Below are 22318 nucleotides of genomic sequence, written 5' to 3'. Positions count from 1 at the left end.
GCCGATGGAAGTCAGCAAATTTAACCCTGACTTAGTCACTCTAGGCTCTTCTGCAGAAAAAAATGAATGTCTCTGGAGGCAGATGCATCTGATCTACCTCAGAACTGATTTTAGGATGCGATTAGGTCTGAAATAGACGTCTAGCTTTTAAACAAAGTAACTTAGGGCAGACAAATCTCACTGTCACGATGGGCCCCATCTTTCTTAACCTGAGCAGCTGCAGTCAAAGGTGAACCTATGAAATGAAACAAACGAAGCAAATAGACATGCTGATTTATATCAGCATATCATCTCAACCAAGGCCCAAGTCAAATTCATCGTCTCTCTCAACTCTACTGTGTATTTGTAGCTTATGCCTCACGGATGTCAGGAAAGACATTGTCTCAGCTACTGTCCTTTCCTTTGTTTTGCTGAAATTTCTGGAAATGTGGAATGGCCTGATAGCAACATAGTTAATGTCTCCATCTCCTCTGCACAGAATGCCAGCGATCTCCACAGTGAAAACAGAAATCCTACAGTTAATGAGAATAAATACTGGTAAAGAAATGCCTTGGTGAAAATAGTCCCCTAACTTAAATATACTTTTACTGTCACCTGGAGTCTTGGGCAGCTTAATGAGGGTTAACAGTAGTCACTGCAGGAAACAAGAGTATTGGTTAGAAAGACCTTGTGACATCAGAAGCAGACATCGTGTTTTGAAGGGTAACACTAGGAGAGGTTGCAAAATTGTGGCTGCTGAGGTGTCATAAGGCTGGCTACCGAGTTCAAGGAGACCCTACAGTAGAACAGGTTCTGTGAAGTAGGAGGGGACAATGTATGGTGACAGCTTGTGTTGGGAGAGGTTTTGAGGTCAGAAGAGGACACTCGGTAGTGATGAGTGTGCTAAGGGAGGTTCTGCAGTGACAGTGGACCCTTGGGGAAGGAGAAGTTGTGTTGAGGGAGGTTGTGAAATCAGCAGCAGGCATTAGGGAAGAGGACTGACAATTTCTCAATCTGTGTGACCCTGAACAGCAGTAGAGCATCTTCTGCAAGGTCTGTGAAACTAGAGCTGCTCATGGATGCAGCTGGGAAGCAAAGCATCGGTGCAAGAGTCAAGCTATAACTTTGGACAGACAGTTCTTGTGTTCTTTATATCGTGAGACTGTCTGAAGAAGGGAGAAGTAGTGAAAAAGCATTTCCTAAGCCATGACAGTGACAGGTTCTGTGCTGGGAAGGAAGGGGGAAGTGGTTGAAATCTAAGTGACCACATGCAACAAACTAGATCTTTCCCCAAGAGAGTGATTGGCTGTTTCTCCAGACGTCACATTGCAATGACCGTGGCTTTTTTAACAGTGTCTGAATAGCCCAGCACCAGGATTTGATTTTACAGCACAAGGATTTTATCTGGACCATCAGTCACAGAATTCAGGTGACAATTTTCACCAGCAGATCCACACCAGGCAGTTGCTGCAAATAGTCCCTGAAATACCAAGGAACCCACAAGAAGGTGAGAAAGTCCTGGATGGCTGCAGCGGTCTTTGCCATTGCCCTCTGTCTCTTGCTTTCTGCCATGATTTTGGAGAGATGGTGAGGGGAAGGCAGAAGAAAAAAGAACTGGGGGAAAGGAGCTCAAATATTTTCCTTTCCTGCTGGTTAGAAATTGGCTATAGCTGCACAATTGTCTCGATCATCTTCAAGATAAGGAGATCTTCTTTCTAGGGATCTTTTTCCAAGAACAAATGCTATTTCATTGCCCTAACTGCCCATCCGTCATAGAAGGTGGCATTCTTCAGAGATCAAGCACTAGCAGTTTTGGTCTTAGATGATCAATTAAAATTAGCTGAGAAAACACAACAGCATAACTCTGTGTCCAGACAATGAGATGTCTTTGTGGTGCCAAGTTTGTTCAGACTAACAGCTGCCACAAGAACTATACTGTACTCAGCATGTAAACCACAGGAAGGATGTTTAATCTCAAGGGAAAGAAAGACCAGCTAGACTGCTGCTATTTGATGCAGGCTTTCATTAATTAGTTTCATTAAGGAAGTAGACTCAGGTTTTGAATATGCTTCGGAGGCAGCAGTCTTACCAAAGGAGTCTACCGAAGTCTTATAAGAGATATACGAGAACTGTGAGCCACTTTTCCACTTGCTTTTGCATGGTCTATGGAAGTCATAGGATGGTTACTTCACTTGCATTATATGGAATGCAAAGTTTTTGATGATTCGGCATATCTCCACAGGGCGTCCATTACATCCAGTATGACACTACATGACAGTACACTATCAATGGCCCAGGCTGATGCTATTTAACATTATGAAATCTGATTGAAATGCCTTAGCTAGAAACGTAATCACCTGATGTTCCCTAAATGGCCAATGGAGAGAGAGGCACCTCCAGAGGATGACCCACATTTCAGATGGGGTGAATTGCCTTGTGGAGATGATGGCAGCAGGGAGGTAAAACCACCACTTTCTTGACGTGAGCACCTGGTCAGAAGGTTGGAGTGGGCAAAGGCAGAGGTAGGTGCCACTCAAATAGTTGTGTCCTCTTTAAATCAGTTGGCAAATTGCTTCAGGTCACATAGAGAGGTTGTGGCAGAGGAGTGTGCTGCAACTGGATTCTCCAAAGGGTGGGTAACCACTAACCATCGGGTCTTCCTTTCTCCTCACAGCAGACTTGGTTCACAGAATTAGCAGCTGCTTCAGGTACTTTCTACTGTGGATCAAGGTCTGATAATTTTTCATTGTGGGAGATCTGCTGCCACCCCACAACCAGATGGAGAGGAAGTGGACACAGTCATAAGGCCATATATTTTCAATGGGCTTGCTACAGATGTTCAGGGAGCAGGTAGCCTTGTGAGTGCTGTTGGGCAAGCAGTAAGCTACTCTACTAAGATAAAGAAACAGAAGGTGAGTTTGGACTCAGATGTTACATGCAGCACTTACCTACCTGTTCTGAAACAAACTATGCTACAACAGACATTCCTTGCTTTCTGAAAGAGACAATGCTTTTTATTTCCCTTAGTCCGTTTCAGAAGTACGTACTTAAATTCTTTCTTGGATCTAACAGGCTCTAAAGGCTTGATGTTAGAAACACTTGAGGTCCCATAATGGCTGAGGATGGGATCTTCTAGCTCCCTGCAAAAGAGTATGCCGCAGTGCCAGAAGTTCCCTGGATTCAGTCAACCCTAAAAGACACATCCTGCAAGCTGTGGTGATGACATTAAGGGTGCAGTTCACCTCACCTGCCTTCAGCCATCCAGATGTTAAGCCACTAGGTGAAGCTAGCACCATGGGATGTGTCTGCAGTCAGCAGAGAAAGACAGGCAGCTGACTATGCACACCTAAGACACCTATCTTAGGGCCAAAATATTACCCTTGCAGGTGCTCCTAAACCTCCATTAATTCTAATGGTAGCTTTAAAAGCTAAGTGCAATGAGACATTTGTATTCTTAATGGACAAAGTTAGGTGCAATGGTTCCACTTGGATTCTCAACCAAGCACTGCCCGTGTATATGTCTGTCGCAGACTCATGCGGCAAAACTATCCCCGCTGCCCCGGCCATCAGCTGGATGAGGAGATTACCTGCATAGTCTTTCCGTGTAGCACTGGAGACAGGGTGGGCTGTTCAGACGAAACAATAATGTTTCAATTTGTCACATTTCACCCGTTCAGGTAGTCTGTCTCCCCACTTGCTGTGGCTTTTGACAAGGGGATAAGGAACTATTCGTGTCGGTTAGATTATCCCATGATTCACCTCTTCACCGCTGTCCTTATTTTGACTTGTTTCTCTCTTCTTTTTGACTATCTCCTGCTGTCTTTCATGGCACTTCTCTATCTTGTCACGTCCAAATTAACAGCTGGCGGGGCGAGCAGGAAAGAGTCACACAGTTTGACCTCATTGCACAAAAATGGAGTGAATTTTATTTCTGGACCTTTGCTTTTGGGTTTTTTTGGGGGGGCAAGATTCTCATTCAAATCCCAGTATCATGGGGAGGGAGCAGGGTGAATTGACAGAACGGTGTGAAAGAATTATTTAAGCCATAATTCCAATGTCATGTGAGGGTCAGACACTTTCTCCTACACATGGTGCTTAAAACTTCTGAGAAAGAAATTAGTAAGGCCTGACTCTGTCAGGCTGAATTATTATCTATACATAAGGCTCCAGAGGCCAAACCCATTACATTAAACTACATTTCATTAAAATAGAAATCAGTCATCAACATAAGAAACTACCAGCTATTATGACTAGTCGACAATGTTTTCTGGGAGTATGGATAGGAAAAACTCGGTCTGATTTAATGCTGCCTAAATTTGTATGTTGATTGTCTACAACTTTCATACACTTTTGACAATATTCATCTCACCTAATCCTAGCTATATAAAGCAAAGACAATTATATCTGAGCTAATATCCCTGGGTTCCCTTTTTATTAAGACAAGAAAATGAGGAAATTTTTGGGTATGATCAATCTGAGCTAACATTGCTTTATTTTAGCCTACTTGTTTCCCACCACTGGCTGTAAAAGGAGCCTCAAGAAATAAGTTCAAAAAGAGACACATACATTGCAGTCTAGCTTTTCCTACATGCCACACACAATTTGGCCTCAGATACGGTGTTCTAAATGACACATAGAAGCTCTGGGCTCCAAGTCCAAACACAGCAATCCTTCCCTGAATCTACCTCTGGCTACAAAGAGCTGGAAAGGCATTGCAAACACCACCAGATGATCAGGAGAGAAAGTCACACGAGCTACCACCTCTGTGCTCTCTGCTTACAGGTCTGTGTGAAATCAGAGACAGTGACAGATCAATACTTCACAGTGAAGCCCTCATTATGAGTGCTAAAACTACATCAACCTTCCTTCCAAATACAACCAGCCTGGCTGAAGGGCCTAATTAAAGTGGGACTGTGCAAAAGGCAGAGCCGTCATATGCTCTCCTCAAGTTCATGGAGAGCTTCTGCCTCATCAGCTCTGCCTGTGGCATGGTGGGAAATGGCACGGTCCTGTGGTACCTCGGCTTCCGCATCCGGAGGAACCGCTTCACTGTCTACATCCTGAACCTGGCTGCCGCTGACTTTGGCTACCTGCTCTGCTTCGCCATTGAAACAGTTCAGTGCCTGATGCACTTCAATGTGGGAGTGCAGTTTGGGATATTCCTCTTCCTGGATCTTTTCACGTACGGGACTGGCTTGTATCTCTTGACAGCCATCAGCATTGAGAGGTGCCCGTCTGTCCTCTGTCCCATCTGGTGCCGAAGCCATCGCCCAAAGCACTTGTCTGGCATCATCTCCGGCCTGCTCTGGAGCCTCTCGCTGCTGCTGAACATGCTGGGGTAAGTTTCTAGCACTGTTCACCCCTCTAGCAACTGCCACATACTTCTCATCACCACTGGAGTCCTGGACTTCCTCTTCTGCACGCCCCTCATGCTGGTATTCAGCCTCACCCTCTTCCTCAAAGTCAAGTGCAGCTCCCAGCACCTCCAAACAGGCAGGCTCTTCACCGTGATTATGCTCACCATCCTCTTCTTCCTCATTTTTGCTGTTCCGCTGAGCGTCCTGATCCTCTTTGACTTCTGGGGCTATAAATTTCTCTACTCCCCAGACACTGGTTTTATGCTGTCCTGCGTCAACAGCAGCCTCAGTCCAGTTCTTTACTTCATTGTGGGCAGCTACAGGGATCGGAGGATTCGGCTCACCCTCAGGCTGGCCTTCCAGAGGGCCTTTAAAGATTCAGCAGATGACAAAGATGAACGGGAAAGCCACAAACAATAACTATGCCCTCTCAAATTCATCCCTTCTTTTGCCTGAACACCTTCTGCATTGGAGACAAAAGGAAAGAGAGAGGAAGACTATGAAGATTCCTTTAAACCATTGGACTCTAGAAATCGGGACGGGGGGGAAGTGAACATAAGGCTTTAATTTAGGGTTATCCCAAGCCATGTTGCTAGTCCCCTACATTTAGCCCATATTCAAATGCCCTTTGTTCATTTAGACTCCTGCACAATATGGCATGAGAAGCAGGCTGCATAGCTTTCTAACTCTGCTTACTGTCACTGTCCTTGGGTGCTAAATTTATTAAACACCATCTTGAAATGTGTCAGCTTGGTCTTTGTTTGCTTCTTGCTTTCAGCCTTCACGTTAACTGAGAGCAAAAATCTCAGCTCCTTCTCCATCAATTTTCTTGCTCCTAAAGCCATTGCATAGATCACATATTGTCAAAAGTGTCTGGTCAAAAATAATTTCAAAAACAATTATTTTTGGCAATAAACCATACAAGGGATCTCTCCCCACCCCTCAACATTCATTTTTTGGAAAAAAAGAAGGTTTTCTAAAAGAAATGTGGAAGGAAGAATGACCACAATGTATTGAAGGAAGGGAGAGCTATATGGGGATGTATGTTCTCCTCTGCTTGAGGTGTCTGCCTGGATGCTGTTCCTGCTTACCAGAAGGAACAGGCCAACCTGCCTCCAGCCACAAACTGAAAGCTCTCCCTGAAAAAGGAAGAGATTCAGGGTGAGGCAGGGTGCAGGTTGTGGGAATACAAATGAAAAAAGGGATGTGAGTGTGTCAGAGTTCAAAGGAAGGAATCCTAAGGGAATAATGAAGAGAGTCCCCCTGCTGCCACAAAACTCCCACCATCTGTGGGGCACAGGACTGTGTAGGAAGTTCCTCCGGGCAGAGAGAAGGGAAGACTGACAAATTCCCATCCCAAAGAAGCCACTAGAGGTAGGAGAGAACTTGGCTAGCCCTGACCTTGCAAAGGAGGTAGCAGGAGGTGCAGTGGGTCGACCACCTGATTTGCTGGGAAAGGTTGCTGGGTAGAGCCAAGCCCCCTTGCAGGCCAGAAGCACTCCTGTAAAACAGCAGCAAGCTGGGGAGGCAGTGAGGCTCTATCAGACACACAAGAGCCTGCGGGGGCAGCGAAGGAAGGCACACAGCAGGCAGTCCCCTTCTCCTGCAATCTGCTCCGAAGACCCGCGAGGGCCCTGTGAAAACCTGGCCAGAAGTAATCCAGAACATCTTCTGGAGGATCACAGGGAGAATACAGGCAGGATCGACCTGTCAAGGACATCATCTCACTCTGAGCATGACTCTCAAGTAGTGTGACACATCCCTGCAGTAAAACGGGCTGATAGGGTTAATGCAAGAAATTCAGCCAAATAAATAGAGAGCTGGGGCCAAAGCTGACTGCATGGTCTCTCGTACACTTCCCATGTCATCTGTCATGTCAGAGGTAATCCCCAACAGGCCATTCACTCTCTTTCTTCTTAAAAGAACAGATGTGATCTGAGAGGGGAAGTAATATGCTAATGCTACTTAAGATGACACAATTACACGAAACTTAGAAGTACAGATACTATTTTTCTGCTTTTCCTGTTCAGCTTTGTAAAGTGCGAGTACATCTGCCCTGGCAGTTAACTGGTCAGGAATCTGGACTGTTATGAGCTGCTGCTTCTCCCTTCCTGGGGATTTTTATCAGTTGTGTAAGGATATAAGGATATGGAAGAGCAGGGAGGAGAGTGCTGGAGGGTGAGGGAGGGAGAGAGGCAGTGAAGCAGTAAACACAGAAGGAAGCAGAGATTTGGGCCAGCAGTCCTTCACATTTTTCCCCAAGAAACCCTGCAGTCTGTATTGCATCCTTATGGAAACTGGCCTAAAGCGGATTGGCCACACACTCCCTATATATATATATATATATCTCAAGAACTCATCGTAATTCTTATTGGAAGGTTGCTCTTGGCTACCCGCATTCAGAACGCCCTTTCCAGGAAAAGCAGCCAAATCCTATCAGAGGTTGTCCTTTCTAGGCTGTGCAAGGTTGGACACCAACTTAACCTTACATTTTCTGAACACTAGATGGTTTCCGAGCTCATCGGGATTACCGTTCTTTTGAAACTGATCTCTAACAGGAAATAGCCTGCTAAAGACCATATCTCAGGAGAGAGATACTATCAAAAACCGTTTTTACCTGTTGTAGACAGAGTGCAGTCCAAACACATTTGTTAGCATGAAAATTAGAACCCTTGTACAAATTATACATATGCAAAGAGGAATTAGGGACACATTTGTCCAACAATTTTAAAAAGAACTGATGCTTTTTGTCATGTTCTGACATAGTGAATCAATCCCTGCAGCTCAAACCTGTCTCTGTCAGAGGCAAGGACTCCTTACAAAGCTTTCCTTGCTGGTGTTTCTGTCCCTGCTTTTCGCCTTCCTCTCCCATCCCTTAAGCAACCTTGTCACTTGGAAAGCTAGTATTTCCCAGCTGCATGATAGCTGGAATTTGTCCCCTCAACATCCCTCAGGACTTTTCGTGAAGAGGTCGCTCTACACCAGCTCAAACTGAAGGAGAATTGAGCTCACAAAGTCTGGTTTTGTCTGAACATGGAGCAAGTTTCAGGGCATTCAGCCATGCTCTTGACTTCTAATCTTCTCTGTGTAGAGGAAATGACTCACGGAAAGAAATTTCAGGAGACAAAGAGGGCAAAAAAAAAAAAAAGTTTTTAGCTGACAGAGATTCCTATTTTGTATAGATTGTTTCTGTCCTGGTAATCAGATGAATATTAGCACCCACTTAATTGTGAGATTTGTTGTTGTTGTCATTGTTGTTCTCTGCTCTTCATGGATCTCGTGCACATTTGGTAATATATTTTCTCCATCTGAAAATCCATCTGATTTTCTCAGTCCATTTTGCATTTTCTGGAGCTGCCTTAGGATGCATTTCCGTTATAGCTGTGCTTTGCATTAGAGTAGCAACATATGCATCACCCATTTCGTGGGATGTTCCTGACAAAGAAAAGGGATCTGAGAAGAACCGAGAATACCCATCGTACAATGTGTGGTGGAGGGAATACTATTAAAACTACTGTCAAAGAGAACCCTAAATATAAGGCAAATCATAATGAAAAGAAATAAAGGGAAAACAAAAGGAAAAGGAAATAGGGACTGGACCAGGGAAATACTTTTTTATGTAAGACACAGGAAAAATCTTTGCTGAAAGATTCAGTGTGGGCTGAAAAAGGACAAAAAAAGCCAAGGTTATTTGAGAAGAGCTAACTCCAGCCGTGCTAGTCTGGTACTGCACAGCTGCACTTGCTCTTTGGCAAGGGAATAACATGTCCTGCAGTGATTTCAGAGGGAGCAGGACCAGTCCCTATGTGATTCAATGAACTACATATGAGGATTTAGCATGCTTGGCATATTCCCTTGCAGCTGGCCTGCCCAAGTGGATCTTTTGTCATGCAAACAATTTATAGCATCCCCGTTACCCAATTCCACCCTGTAACATGTTTGATCTGTGCCCCAGGATGGCTCTTCATGTTCCACCTTTACCATACCGGCCCCAGTCCATCCTGTGCTTAATAAACTCCAGGCCTCAAGTGCTCCTCCCGTGCCATGCTCCTGACCTCATCAGACATTTGTGCTTGGGTAAACACCTGGCTGTTGGTCACAGCTTCTTACGGCTGCCTTGGTCCACACAAGAGCAAGGTTTTCATGTGAACTGCGTTTGTGTGAGCTCCAGCAAGGTGCAGAGGTATTACCTAAACCTGCACATTCCCCCTGAGACTATCACAAGAAAGAGCAACACTTCTACTAGTTATGGTCATTTTCTCTTCTCTCGTGTTGTTCAAGAAAACTGCATTTAGAGATAAAATAAATGTAAAGTATTTAGGGTGGGAAGGATTTATCTTTAGTCTTCGTAAAAGCTAAGGGTAGGATTTAGGTCACTGGACTTTGGGTCCTCACAGTGTAGGTGTGCCAGGTGCCTAGGATCCCACTACAACCAGGGAGATCCAGGAAATGCAGTCAGTGAAGCCGAAAGAACAAGTGGATATAGAAGGAGAACAGCAGAGAGGTCTCATGGTTTCTAGTGAAATCTCTGCTAAAGCAATATTATAATCAACTGTCAAAGGGCTTCTCCAAACCTTGTTAACTGACATGAAATGGCTTCAGGAGTACTGTTACTCCGTAGAATTAAAACAAACAAAAAAGAGAAGTTTTGACCCCTGTTAGTTCTTTGAACTAGTGGGATAGCTCGCATGACTGGAACGCTGTCATGGATGGCTACGTGCTTTTTAGGAAAGACAGACCAGGAAAGCGAGGTGGTGGAGTTGCTCTTTATGTGAGAGAGCAACTGGAATGTATTGAGCTGTGCCTAGGGGTGGATGAAGAGCGAGTCGAGAGCTTATGGGTAAGGATTAAAGGGCAGGCTAGCATGGGTGACACTGCTGTGGGTGTTTACTACAGGCTGCCTGATCAGGAAGAGGAAGTCGATGAGGTCTTCTACAGACAGCTGGAAGCAGCCTCACAATCCCAGGCCCTGGTTCTCATGGGGGACTTCAACCACCCTGAGATCTGCTGGGAAGACAACACAGCTAGGCACAAACAGTCCTGGAGGTTCCTGCAGAGCATTGGTAATAACTTCTTGACACAGGTGGTGGAGGAGCCAACGAGGAGAGGTGTGCTGCTGGACCTCGTACTAACAAACAAAGAAGGACTGGTGGAAGATGTGAAGGTCGGGGGCAGCCTTGGCTGCAGTGACCATGAGATGGTGGAGTTCAGGATCCTGCGAGGAGGCAGCAGGGCACTGAGTAGGATCGCAACCCTGGACTTGAGGAGAGCAAACTTTGGCCTCTTCAGGGACCTACTTGGAGGAATGCCATGGGTTAGGGCCCTAGAAGTAAGGGGGGTCCAAGAGAGCTGGTTAATATTCAAACATCACTTCCTCCAAGCTCAAGAGCGGTGCATCCCTATGAGTAGGAAGTCAAGCAAAGGGGGCAGGAGACCTGCATGGATGAGCAAGGAGCTCCTGGCAAAACTCAACTAGAAGAAGGAAGTATACAGAGAGTGGAAAGGGGGACAGGCCACTTGGGAGGAATATAGGAACATTGTCAGAGTATGCAGGGATGCAACGAGGAAGGCTAAGGCCCGTTTGGAATTAAATCTGGCAAGAGATGTCAAGGACAGCAAGAAGGGCTTCTTCAAAGACATCAGTAGCAAGAGGAAGACTAGGGAAAATGTGGGCCCTTTGCTGAACGGGGAGGGTGTCCTGGTGAGGAAGGATGCAGAGAAGGCAGAGTTACTGAATGCCGCCTTTGCTTCATTCTTTACTGCTCAGGCCAGCCCTCAGGAACCCCAGACCCTGGAGGCAAGAGAGAAAGTCTGGAGAAAGGAAGACTTTCCCTTGGTGGAGGAGGAGTGGGTTAGAGATCATTTAAGCAAACTTGACACCCACAAATCCATGGGCCCCAATGGGATGCACCCACGAGTGCTGAGGGAGCTGGCGGATGGTATTGCTAAGCCACTCTCCATCCTCTTTGAAAGGTCATGGAGAACAGGAGAGGTGCCTGAAGACTGGAAGAAAGCCAATGTCACCCCAGTCTTCCAAAAAGGGCAAGAAGGAGGACCCAGGGAACTACAGGCCAGTCAGCCTCACCTGCATCCCTGGAAAGGTGATGGAGCAGCTCATCCTGGAGGCCATCTCCAAGCATGTGGAGGACAAGAAAGTGATCAGGAGTAGTCAGCACGGCTTCGCCAAGGGGAAATCATGCTTAATCAATCTGATAGCCTTCTGTGATGGAATGACTGGCTGGGTAGATGAGGGGAGAGCAGTGGATGTTGTCTACCTAGACTTCAGCAAGGCTTTCGACACTGTCTCCCATAGCATCCTCATAGACAAGCTCAGGAAGTGTGGGTTAGATGAGTGGACAGTGAGGTGGATTGAGAACTGGCTGAATGGCAGAGCTCAGAGAGTTGTGATCAGAGGCGCAGAGTCTAGTTGGAGGCCTGTAGCTAGCGGTGTCCCCCAGGGGTCAGTCCTGGGTCCAGTCTTGTTCAACTTCTTCATCAGTGACCTGGATGAAGGGACAGAGTGCACCCTCAGCAAGTTTGCTGAGGATACAAAACTGGGAGGAGTGGCGGATACACCAGAGGGCTGTGCTGCCATTCAGAGAGACCTGGAGAGGCTGGAGAGGTGGGTGGAGAGGAACCTCCTGAAGCTCAACAAAGGCAAGTGCAGGGTCCTGCACCTAGGGAGGAATAACCCCATGCACCAGGACAGGTTGGGGCTGACCTGCTGGAAAGCAGCTCTGCCGAGAAGGACCTGGGAGTGCTGGTGGACACCAAGTTAAGCATGAGGCAGCAATGTGCCCTTGTGGCCAAGAAGGCCAATGGTATCCTGGGGTGCATCAGGAAGAATGTTGCCAGCAGGTCGAGGGAGGTGATCCTCCCCCTCTCCTCAGCCCTGGCGAGGCCACATCTGGAGTACTGTGTCCAGTTCTGGGCTCCCCAGTACAAGAGGGATGTGGCACTACTGGAGCAAGTGCAGCGAAGGGCTACAAAGATGATTAGGGGATTGGAGCATCTCTCTTATGAGGAAAGGCTGAGAGAGCTGGGCCTGTTTAGCTTGGAGAAGAGAAGGCTGAGAGGAGATCTTATTAACGTGTACAAGTATCTGAAGGGAGGGTATCAAGAAGATGGAGCCAGACTCTTTTCAGTGGTACCCAGCAACAGGACGCGAGGCAACGGGCACAAACTGAAACACAGACACTTCCATCTGAACATGAGGAAAAACTTCTTCACTGTGAGGGTGACAGAGCACTGGAACAGGTTGCCCAGAGAGGCTGTAGAGTCTGCTTCTCTGGAGATATTCAAAAATCCGCCTGGACGCGATCTTGGGCAACTGCTCTAGGTGACCCTGCTTGGGCAGGGGGTTGGACTAGATGATCTCCAGAGGTCCCTTCCAACCTCAACCATTCTGTGATTCTGTGAAATGGCTTCAGGAATACTGTTACCCCATAGAATTAAAATGAACAAAAGAGAAAAGTTTTGACACCTGTTAGTTCTTTCAATGTTCTGGTGCAGACATTCTCCCTTCTTTCTCTGCCCTCAACTTAATTTCAAAAAATCAGATTTAGATCCATTCCTTTTAAATCCAGCCCTTCATTTGCTCATAAACTGTTTTAGTGTTAATCAGATCCACGCACCAGCCAAACCAGAAAGAGAGTAATGGAGAAACAAAGGAGGGAAGGATTGAGGGCAGGAGCCAAAATAAAAACAAATAGAAAGTGTGGAGAGCTGGATGGAGAGGCAGAGAAATGCCCTTTCAGCCCTGCAGCAAGAGGCAAGTGCCAGTGCCAGGAAGAGAGGTGACCCTCACAGCAGCTACCAGGAAGACAGTGAGATAAGGTGCTGTGGCTGGGAGCTGAAAGCTTTCTCAGAAGCACTAGGGTGAGAGGCCTTGCATGGCACCGCGTAAGGGGAGCGAGGCATCCCCAGTGTGGGGCGAGACGGTGGTGGGGAAGAGATTTGGCACAGGCACAGGAGGGTGGCTGATGGCTCAGCAGGAGCTGTGTGCTGCAGCCACATAGGGAAGGGAAAAGCTCCTTACAAGCACCTTTCTCTCCACTGCCTGTACAGGCAGCCTAGGGCAACTAACTCATCTGGAGATGGCCATCTTGGGCGAAAGCTGGGAGTGATGAGTCCCCCCTCCAGCCCTCTGGGGACAGCGATGGAGAGGCTCAGGCTGTAGGTGAGGAATTGGTGCTCTTTCTACACACACAGAAGCACCACGCATCACTCCAGGACCCCTGCGTGTTGACCAGAGCAGCCGTGGCACCAGCTGAACGGTCCCCTAGGTGTTCAGACCTGAAGGATGTTTCTATACAAGCCCAAAATAGCCAGGATGAAACTCATGCCTGCTGAGAGTGGCCTCCCAGGAGCTGCCAGAATGCACTGGAGTCCTGCAGGCTTGGCCTCAAGTCAAAGTGAGGGAAAAGACTCCCTGTAAGGTTCAGGGTCCCAAAGACATGCCCAGCATCCTGGGTCACTCTTCCTCCCCGCGCTCTGCATGCTCTGCATAGCCATGCTCTGTGCACCATGTCCCCTTCCACAAGGGGGGACCATGTAATGAGAAGAGGCACTGGCATGGTGTGCAGACAAGGATCGCTCTTACCCAGCTCCCTGGTCCCCAGCACAGCCCTGCTCGCAAGGGGCACGTCACCAGCTGAGCTGCTCCCACTGCAGTGGAGATGCCCTGGCTCTGCTGGGGGCTGAGCACTGCTGCCCACCTCCCCTCAGTCCCCTCTGCAGGCTGCCCCACCCTCCCACACCTCCTCGCCTGCAGGGATTTATACAGCAGTCTCTGCAGCAGTGTCTCTAGGCACTTGGCTTCCTTCTCCGCATGTTGCTTTCTCTGCAAATGCTTGTCGGAAGGTGACTTTCCCAGAGCCATGGAGCCGGTGGTGACGGTTGCTCCTGAAGAGGAAGTAAATGACCGGGTTGGTGCTGCTGTCCCAGAGAGATGAGCCAGGGACCATCAAAAATGAGAATTTACCAATGTTTGGCATGCAACAGTAATGCTTTTTCACTACTTCTCCCTTCTTCAGACAGTCTCACAATATAAAGAACACAAGAACTGTCTGTCCAAAATTATAGCTTGACTCTTGCACTGATGCTTTGCTTCCCAGCTGCATCCATGAGCAGCTCTAGTTTCACAGACCTTGCAGAAGATGCTCTACTGCTGCTCAGGGTCACACAGATTGAGAAGTTGTCAGTCCTCTTCCATAATGCCTGCTGCTGATTTCACAACCTCCCTCAACACAGCTTCTCCTTCCCCAAGGGTCCACTGTCACTGCAGAACCTCCCTTAGCACATTCCTCACTACCGAGTGTCCTCTTCTGACCTCAAAACCTCTCCCAACACAAGCTGTCACCATACATTGTCCCCTACTACTTCACATTACCTGTTCTACGGTAGGGTCTCCTTGAACTCTCTAGCCAGCCTTATGACACCTCAGCAGCCACAATTCTGCAACCTCTCCTAGTGTTACCCTTCAAAACACGATGCCCGCTTCTGATGTCACAAGGTCTTTCAACACAGCTTAGCACCCACAGTATTACCTGCCACTTCATGCTATCTTTCAGCACAGTCCCTCACCACACCTCAGGCACTTCTGATTTCACAAACTCCATGAAGACAGCCCCTGGCCATGTAGCATCCATTTCAAGTTTCACAACTTCCCTCCACACCCTGCCTTGTCTCCATCCTGCCCATCATCAAATTCACAGCACACATTCACCATGGCTCTATCAACAACCCCCTTGCCAGTATTCACTATCCAGCTGCAAAACCTCGTTCATCTCACCATGCACAGTCCCTCCTTGTCCAAATCACAGCTCCCCAAGCATGACCTACTGCCATAGTGGTGTCCAGAGCCAGGTGCCAAGGTAAGTGGAATGAAAATGGAGAAAAGACCTTTCTCCTTTGCTGGCACTAAGCACACCCCTATGGGGAATTATTTTGCAGCAGGAGGCAGCAGCAATTCTTCATTTGGACTTGTGCATTAAGTCACCTCTGGTAGTCCATTTGGCTAGGGAAACAAAAGGACATGAATGTGATGCTAGCCAAGTTGCTGCCATGTGTGCCACTGGGTACAGAAAGTGGCAGGCTGATTCATACTAGGTGAGCAGGCCAGATGCTATTGGCCTGATCTCTGGCTTCTGTCATCTGTTGCTCCTCTTCCTTTCCCAAAGACTGTAAGACTTTGTTTACCTTCTTACCCAATACTCTTGTTTCCTGTAGTGACTACTGTTAACCCTCATTAAGCTGCCCAAGACTCCAGGCGACAGTAAAAGGACATTTAAGTTAGGGGGCTGTTTTCACCAAGGCATTTCTTTACCAGTATTTATTCTCATTAACTGTAGGATTTCTGTTTTCACTGTGGAGATCGCTGGCATTCTGTGCAGAGGAGATGGAGACATTAACTATGTTGCTATCAGGCCATTCCACATTTCCAGAAATTTCAGCAAAACAAAGGAAAGGACAGTAGCTGAGACAATGTCTTTCCTGACATCCGTGAGGCATAAGCTACAAATACACAGTAGAGTTGAGAGAGACGATGAATTTGACTTGGGCCTTGGTTGAGATGATATGCTGATATAAATCAGCATGTCTATTTGCTTCGTTTGTTTCATTTCATAGGTTCACCTTTGACTGCAGCTGCTCGGGTTAAGAAAGATGGGGCCCATCATGACAGTTGAGAGTTGTCCGCTCTAGGTTGTTTTGTTTAAAAGCTAGACGTCTATTTCAGACCTAATCGCATCCTAAAATCAGTTCTGAGGAAGATCCGATGCATCTGCCTCCAGAGACATTCATTTTTTTCCGCAGAAGAGCCTAGAGTGACTAAGTCAGGGTTAAATTTGCTGGCTTCCATCGGCATTAAATAGGTGACTTCCTCCCTCAGTTTCCCAATTCGTATATGAAGGATTTTTTTGACTGACTTGGTAATTTACTGACCTCTGTTAAAACATGCAAATTCTTGCAAAGAGGCTTTATTCACTGGATTTCCAGTGATGAAATTTCTAGTGAGATAGGACTTGGAGGGTCATCAAGAGGTCACCCAGGACATCTTCTGTCCCTATAAAAACTTAATCGTAACCACTCCTGAGAGAAATGAGCCCAACCTGTCCTTAAAAGACTCCTGTGATAGGAATTCTTGACCATCCCTGGAGGATGGTGACTCTTCCTACAGCTTGAGGTTTCTTTCTTTTTTTCTTTAATGAAGATTTCTCTTTTACATGTTTTTTTGGAATACACAGAAGTTAAAAAAGGAGAGAAAATATCTAGATTACAAATGGACAGTTTTAGCATTCACAATGCTAGGAGGCCAGAGCAGTGGACCTAATGGCCCTTTACACATGGGAAATCCATACAACTATCAGCTTGGAGTAAGGAAGAACTCCGAGAAGCGTTAGCTGGATAGGTCCATGCATATGTTTGTCCAGTTGAACACTCAGCTACTCCTTTGACTGTTATTTCTTATGGAGAAACCCTGAAATGCCTTTGTGATATCATTATAAAAGCACTGACTGACAACTGTTTCTTTAAAATATATTTACTTAAACTTTTCAGTCAAGACAGAACTCATTCTCCTCCTTTGCCCCTTTCTTTCACGCCTTCCCTTCACTAAGCCTCCACCCCTCCTTCCTCCAGCCCCAAGAGCCTTTCAGGTGGAAGATTTCCTGGGAGAGGGTTAAAGGTTGGTACTTAAATGGTTTTCTTCTCAGCACTGGGATATGAAAGCATCATTCAGCACACCCAGGTCACATCATCCACACAGCCTATTAAACCACTTCTCACACAGGCAGGAAACATCAAGATACACTTGTGACACACGAAAGCAAGTAATAAATTAGATGGGATTGGATTATACACTAACAGCCACCTCCTAAGCAAGTTTTGGAAGATTTCCAGAAGCCATTCTATGTTCTTTAAAGGTGCTGTGCTCTAACACATTCATACCAGGGAAGACAGAAGTTGAGGAGATAAAGCTGTACAGCCCTTACACAAAATATTAGATCTCTAAACACAGGCGAGGTAAGTTTTGCAGCTTCTCTGCCTTCTCGCTTTGCTTTGCTTTGCTTTGTTTTGCTTTTCTTTCCTCCTCCTTTTCCTTTTCCTTTCTTCTTGAACAAATGTGAAAATACAGAAAGGAACTTCCACTGAAGTTATCAACTGTCTCTAGTTATCTTTGGCTAGAATCATATACAGAGCTAGTTCTACAGCCGCAGATTCGATTGCTTCGATATTATTCTTTTGTTTCCCATAACCACCTGAGATTTTAGGGAAGAATGCATGCAGTAAGGAGATGGTGCAATTTCTCACCCTTTTTGAGATGTTAAGAGTACACATGAGATTCATTTTATTTTGCAGCTGATTGCATTATGTCATATAGCTCAGGTCTACCCCTGCAAAGGCACTTGAAGAGATAAGCCATAACTGGTGGCAATCCTCTACTGAATTAGTCATTCTAGTAACCCTCTTAGAGTCAACAGTGAGAAACGGGTACCGGCAGCACATGATTCATCACATCTATAAGTAGACTGGTCAGGTGTAATATGCCTAGCTTAGGTACAGGTGCCTACATGACTTAAGGCGATGAGATGAGATCAGACAGATGGGTAGTTTGTTAAATGCAGTTTGGTGGTGATGGAAAGGACCTTATCAAGCAAGACACATAGTCGAGCTGTCTGAATTGTGAATCGGTCCTTTTGTAGATGCACACCTTGTTTTTAGCTCAGGAATTTGCCATCTGCTGGTATTCAGGCACATAGTTTCCCCTGACCATTTCTCTCTCGGTCACTCCTTTCTGACTGCCTAAATATGGCCCTGCGATTGCTGTGGTATGCTTCCAGTCATGCTCTGGCTTGGATGGAGACCAGCTATTTCTTTTGGACTGGGTACTGCACAGCCATCAAGGTGTGCTCATTTCATCCCTGTCATTTATTTTGTTGAGAAGTCTACGTCGTTGCTCAGTAGAAGGAAGAGGGGTAGAAAGGATCACGACCTGGTAAGACGAGGGAGAAACTGACCTCCCGTTGTTCTTACTGATCCTTTTCCTTGTAGAAATATCTGAAAGGGAACCATCCATGTAAATTTTACCCTTCTGCTTGAAAAACTTTCATCTAGTGTAAGTACAACTGTAAGCATAGGAAAAGTCCCTACTTTTGCCCACTTCCTCTCTCAGCTTCACTTTGTGGGTTTGAAAGGAATCTTGGCTTTTCTCAGTTTCAGTGTTTCCTGTGGATGCTTGATGACTTTGTGCCTGCACGAGAATTTCTGATTATGCTGCAGATGGAAGTAGTTGGTAGATAACTTGGCTTAACTGAATCATTCCACAGATTTGCTCACAGATCACGAATACAAATGAGAAGACCTGGTTGTGATGTAATTCTGCAGGACTTAAAATGGTGCATTTTAACACCAGCTGACGGGGAATGTTTTGATCCTAGAAGGAAGCCCATACAGTGGATATTTTTATTAAAAGAGTGCCTGCTTTTGGCTGACCTTAAACTCTCTGTGAAGAGTTTCATCTGGTGGTTCCCAGACTTCTTTGCCAAAGGAACTCTGGTGGTCTGGGTGCATAATGGCAAGCTAGAAACGTTACACTCTTTCTAAAGATGTAGGCTACTCATTTATTAGTGACATGTAATGCTCGATGGGTTGTAGCTGGAATACAGGGTGAACCAAAGAAGTCCCATGTTTATGCTGGAATGTGACCTTGTCTCGAATGAGAAACTGTATGGATGTAGAAATGCCTAGGGACAAGGAGCTCAGCCATAACCTAAAACAGGTGGATGGCATACAAAAAGTTCTGAGCTACTTTCAGGGACCAAAAGGGATTATTCTCTGAGGGTCATTCTAACCTGGTGGTGCTAATTTGCTTAAGCTCCTCATAGTGAATGGAGGAAGAAAGGGTTCTGCAAAGGACCCTAATTCAGTCATTCCGAATCAGCCTATGAATTAGACTTATACTGGCTGTTGAAGGAGTTTAGTTAGATTAGCTTCATTAAGCTAAGTTAACCCTTGAAAGCATCACGCAGAGTGTATCAAAAATCACACTAGGTAAAATCAGTACAGTGCTGGGACAGAAGATCTCACAAGAGTCTTTCATTCTTCCTTCCTCTGATAGAAACAATGCTGAGATTTAGAACAATGTGAAATACTCCATTAAGTCATAGGTGCATTTTTTTTCCCCTCCATGATAGATAACCTTCCCAGAACTCCTTTTTCAGCCTGTGACATTTCATATTTACGTTTCAAAATGTATATACACAAGAGAGTTCTTTTCTCTGCCTGTGGTTACATTTCCCTTCTAAACAAGAATTCAAAGATCATGTGTACTTATAAAGCAAATCATCATTCTGAGCAGTATTTCCAGGTATTCTTAAAGACACCCATTTTACAAAGATTGCTGTCAGGGACTTTGTCTCCCCTGAGGGCAAACATGCTGCATTATCTGCCTTGTAGTGCCCAAGGTGAACATTCTGGCCTTGTCTTTAGTGCATGGAAGGCTACCAGCCATGGAGCCAGTCCTTCAAAATCCTGGAGCACCAGGATTAAGGAACATATCACAGAGTGCACCTATCTCTGTGCTGCCAAAGCCATGGCAGAAGTTTTGTACTGTGGAGAATTAAATAGCCGTTAAAAAAAAATACATGACAGAAACTAAACACTTCAAAAGCTTAATGCTAATGCTATATCTTTCTTGGTTTGTATCCACTTCTGATATAGAACTCATCATTAATAATGGAAAAATGCTGATGAATCATGTGTCTGTCTTTATTTTCCCAGGGGTATAAGCTGTATATTGCATATTGGCACCCGACTGATCAACATGGAGAATGTAAGCAGTGTGAAGGAATTCATTCTTCTGGGCCTTTCAAAGAACCAAGGGGTGCAGAAAATATGTTTTGTGGTGTTTTTGTTCTTCTATATTGTTACTGTGGCAGGAAATCTGCTCATCGTTGTCACTGTAGTTAGCAGTCAACGTCTGAACTCCCCCATGTATTTCTTTCTCTGCCACCTGTCCATTGCAGATACTTGCTTCTCTTCTGTCACAGCTCCCAAAATGATTGCTGACTTCCTTGTTGAAAAGAAAACCATTTCCTTTGGGGGTTGCATGGCACAGCTATTCGGGTTACATATCTCCGGCGGCGCTGAGATCTTCATCCTCACAGCGATGGCCTATGATCGCTACTTTGCCATATGCAGACCCCTGCACTACACCACCCTCATGACCAGGCGTGTGTGTGGCTGGATGGTGATGGGTTCATGGGTGGGGGCCTTTGTGCACTCCCTGGTGCAGACCCTCATAACCGTTAGCCTCCCTTTTTGCGGCCCCAACAAAATTGACCACTACCTCTGTGATGTCCGTCCCCTACTAAAACTGGCCTGTACAGACACCTATGTTGCGGGCATCATTGTCGTTGCCAATAGTGGAATGATTTGTTTGGTCTCTTTCTTCATCCTGGTCACGTCCTACATTGTCATTTTGTTTTCCTTGAAAAGGCGAACGTCCGAAGCGCGGTACAAAGCCCTCTCCACCTGTGGGTCCCACATTACTGTGGTGATTCTCTTCTTTGGGCCATGCATATTCACCTACATACGCCCATCCAGCAATCTCTCGGAGGACAAGAGGTTAGCTGTGTTTTTCAGTATCATCACACCCATGCTGAACCCACTCATCTACACGCTGAGAAATGAGGAGATGAAAAGGGCCATGAGAAAACTGTGGAATAGAAAAGTCTGGAGTGAAAAGGGTGAGGTGTAGAACTGTGGTAACATTTTCTCAGGAGCTGAGAAAATCAAGTCTCTCTCACTATAATTCCATTTTGGAAAATTTACTGAAAGCTCCCTTTTGAAGAAAAGCTTGGTTTTAGCTGTTGCAGTAGTTAGGAAGAAGCTGAAAGTTCATGTTTTGATTGGAATGGCATTGTAAACTCTGTGACTAGCAGGGATTCCCTTTATGTTCTCTTTCTGAATAGCACAGGCCCAGGACTGGGGCTTCCAAGCACTGTCGAGACACCAGCAAATAAAGAAATGAATGCTATCAAAAATATTAAAATGTGTTCCAGGCAGAGCATCCCATTAGTCCGAGCTCTCCCAGGTGTAAACTTTCCGTCAGGTAAGCTCCATCTACTCTGTAATCTACTCAGCTAGGAAACGATGGCCCAAGGTGTCTGCAAGGCTGTTGGTCACCTGCTGCTGGAAGCAATTGTACCAAAGGCTTCCTTCCCCTTTACTTTGGAGTAAATGCCTTCTTAGGAGTACTGCATTGTCATATGCTGAATCCATGGGTTAGCAATTAAACTGCTGATATGAGATGTGGGTTGGGTCATTTGCTGATGCAGGTGATATGAGGAGAAGCTTCTCCCCTTCCCATTCCAGTGCAGCTCTCTGCCTTTCTGCAGTAGTTCACCTATCACTAATGCCCTCCTTCCTAACCATCCCTTCTGCCCTTCATCTCTGCCTCAGATTTTGCATTTTACTGTTTAGACTAATAGAGAATCAAAGATCCAAGTGAAAGATAAATTGCTCACTGTAGGAAATTGTTGCCACCAAAGAAAGCATTGGGGAGCACAATTTTATGTGTCAGTGAAAAAAAAAGAGTTGTTTGGGAATAATTCCTGTACGCAGGATAACTCCTAGCCCAACAGGGCACATCTAAAGGCCCAGGCAAAGGAAGAAACATGTATTCCAAGGGAATAGCTGGAGCAGCTACTCCCGCAGGAGGGAAGAGAAGAAATGTGAAGATGGAAGATTAAATCATCTCAGAGCCAGTCACAGCTGCCACAGGGAGGTTAGTTGTAGCAGCTAAGGTTCTCCACAAGGACGAAGGAGCCATGAGGAGCCACGGGACCCTGACTCCTACCTTGCCAGGAGGAAAAGAGCAAATGAACTGCGTGAGGGAGAAAGACATCTGTGTGATGCACTCTGAAAGTAACTAAAGCACTTTCTTTTTCCTTCCTTCACTTCACGTTCCCTATAAACGC

The 22318-nt window shown here is 46.0% G+C and overlaps 2 protein-coding genes across 2 annotated transcripts in view; both read left to right on the top strand.

Annotated features, from left to right (window-relative positions):
* LOC136991808 (olfactory receptor 4S2-like) overlaps positions 1-19886 on the top strand; it is a 145064-nt gene extending 125178 nt beyond the window's left edge. The window contains exon 2 of the mRNA XM_067295261.1: positions 19827-19886. Coding sequence (XP_067151362.1) covers positions 19827-19886 — 60 coding nt within the window. The remainder of the gene's footprint in view (positions 1-19826) is intronic.
* Positions 19887-20160: 274 nt separating this feature from the next.
* Positions 20161-21066, top strand: LOC136991961 (olfactory receptor 4S2-like; the record flags this gene model as incomplete). The annotated part of the gene is made up of 1 exon (XM_067295462.1): positions 20161-21066. A coding segment is annotated over exon 1 (906 nt), but the record flags the coding sequence as incomplete, so codon positions are not given.
* Between the last annotated feature and the right edge of the window lie 1252 nt (positions 21067-22318).

The sequence above is a fragment of the Apteryx mantelli genome, chromosome 4 (assembly GCF_036417845.1).
Source record: "Apteryx mantelli isolate bAptMan1 chromosome 4, bAptMan1.hap1, whole genome shotgun sequence".
Lineage (NCBI taxonomy): Eukaryota > Metazoa > Chordata > Aves > Apterygiformes > Apterygidae > Apteryx > Apteryx mantelli.
This window is presented reverse-complemented; position numbering and strand designations above follow the sequence as displayed.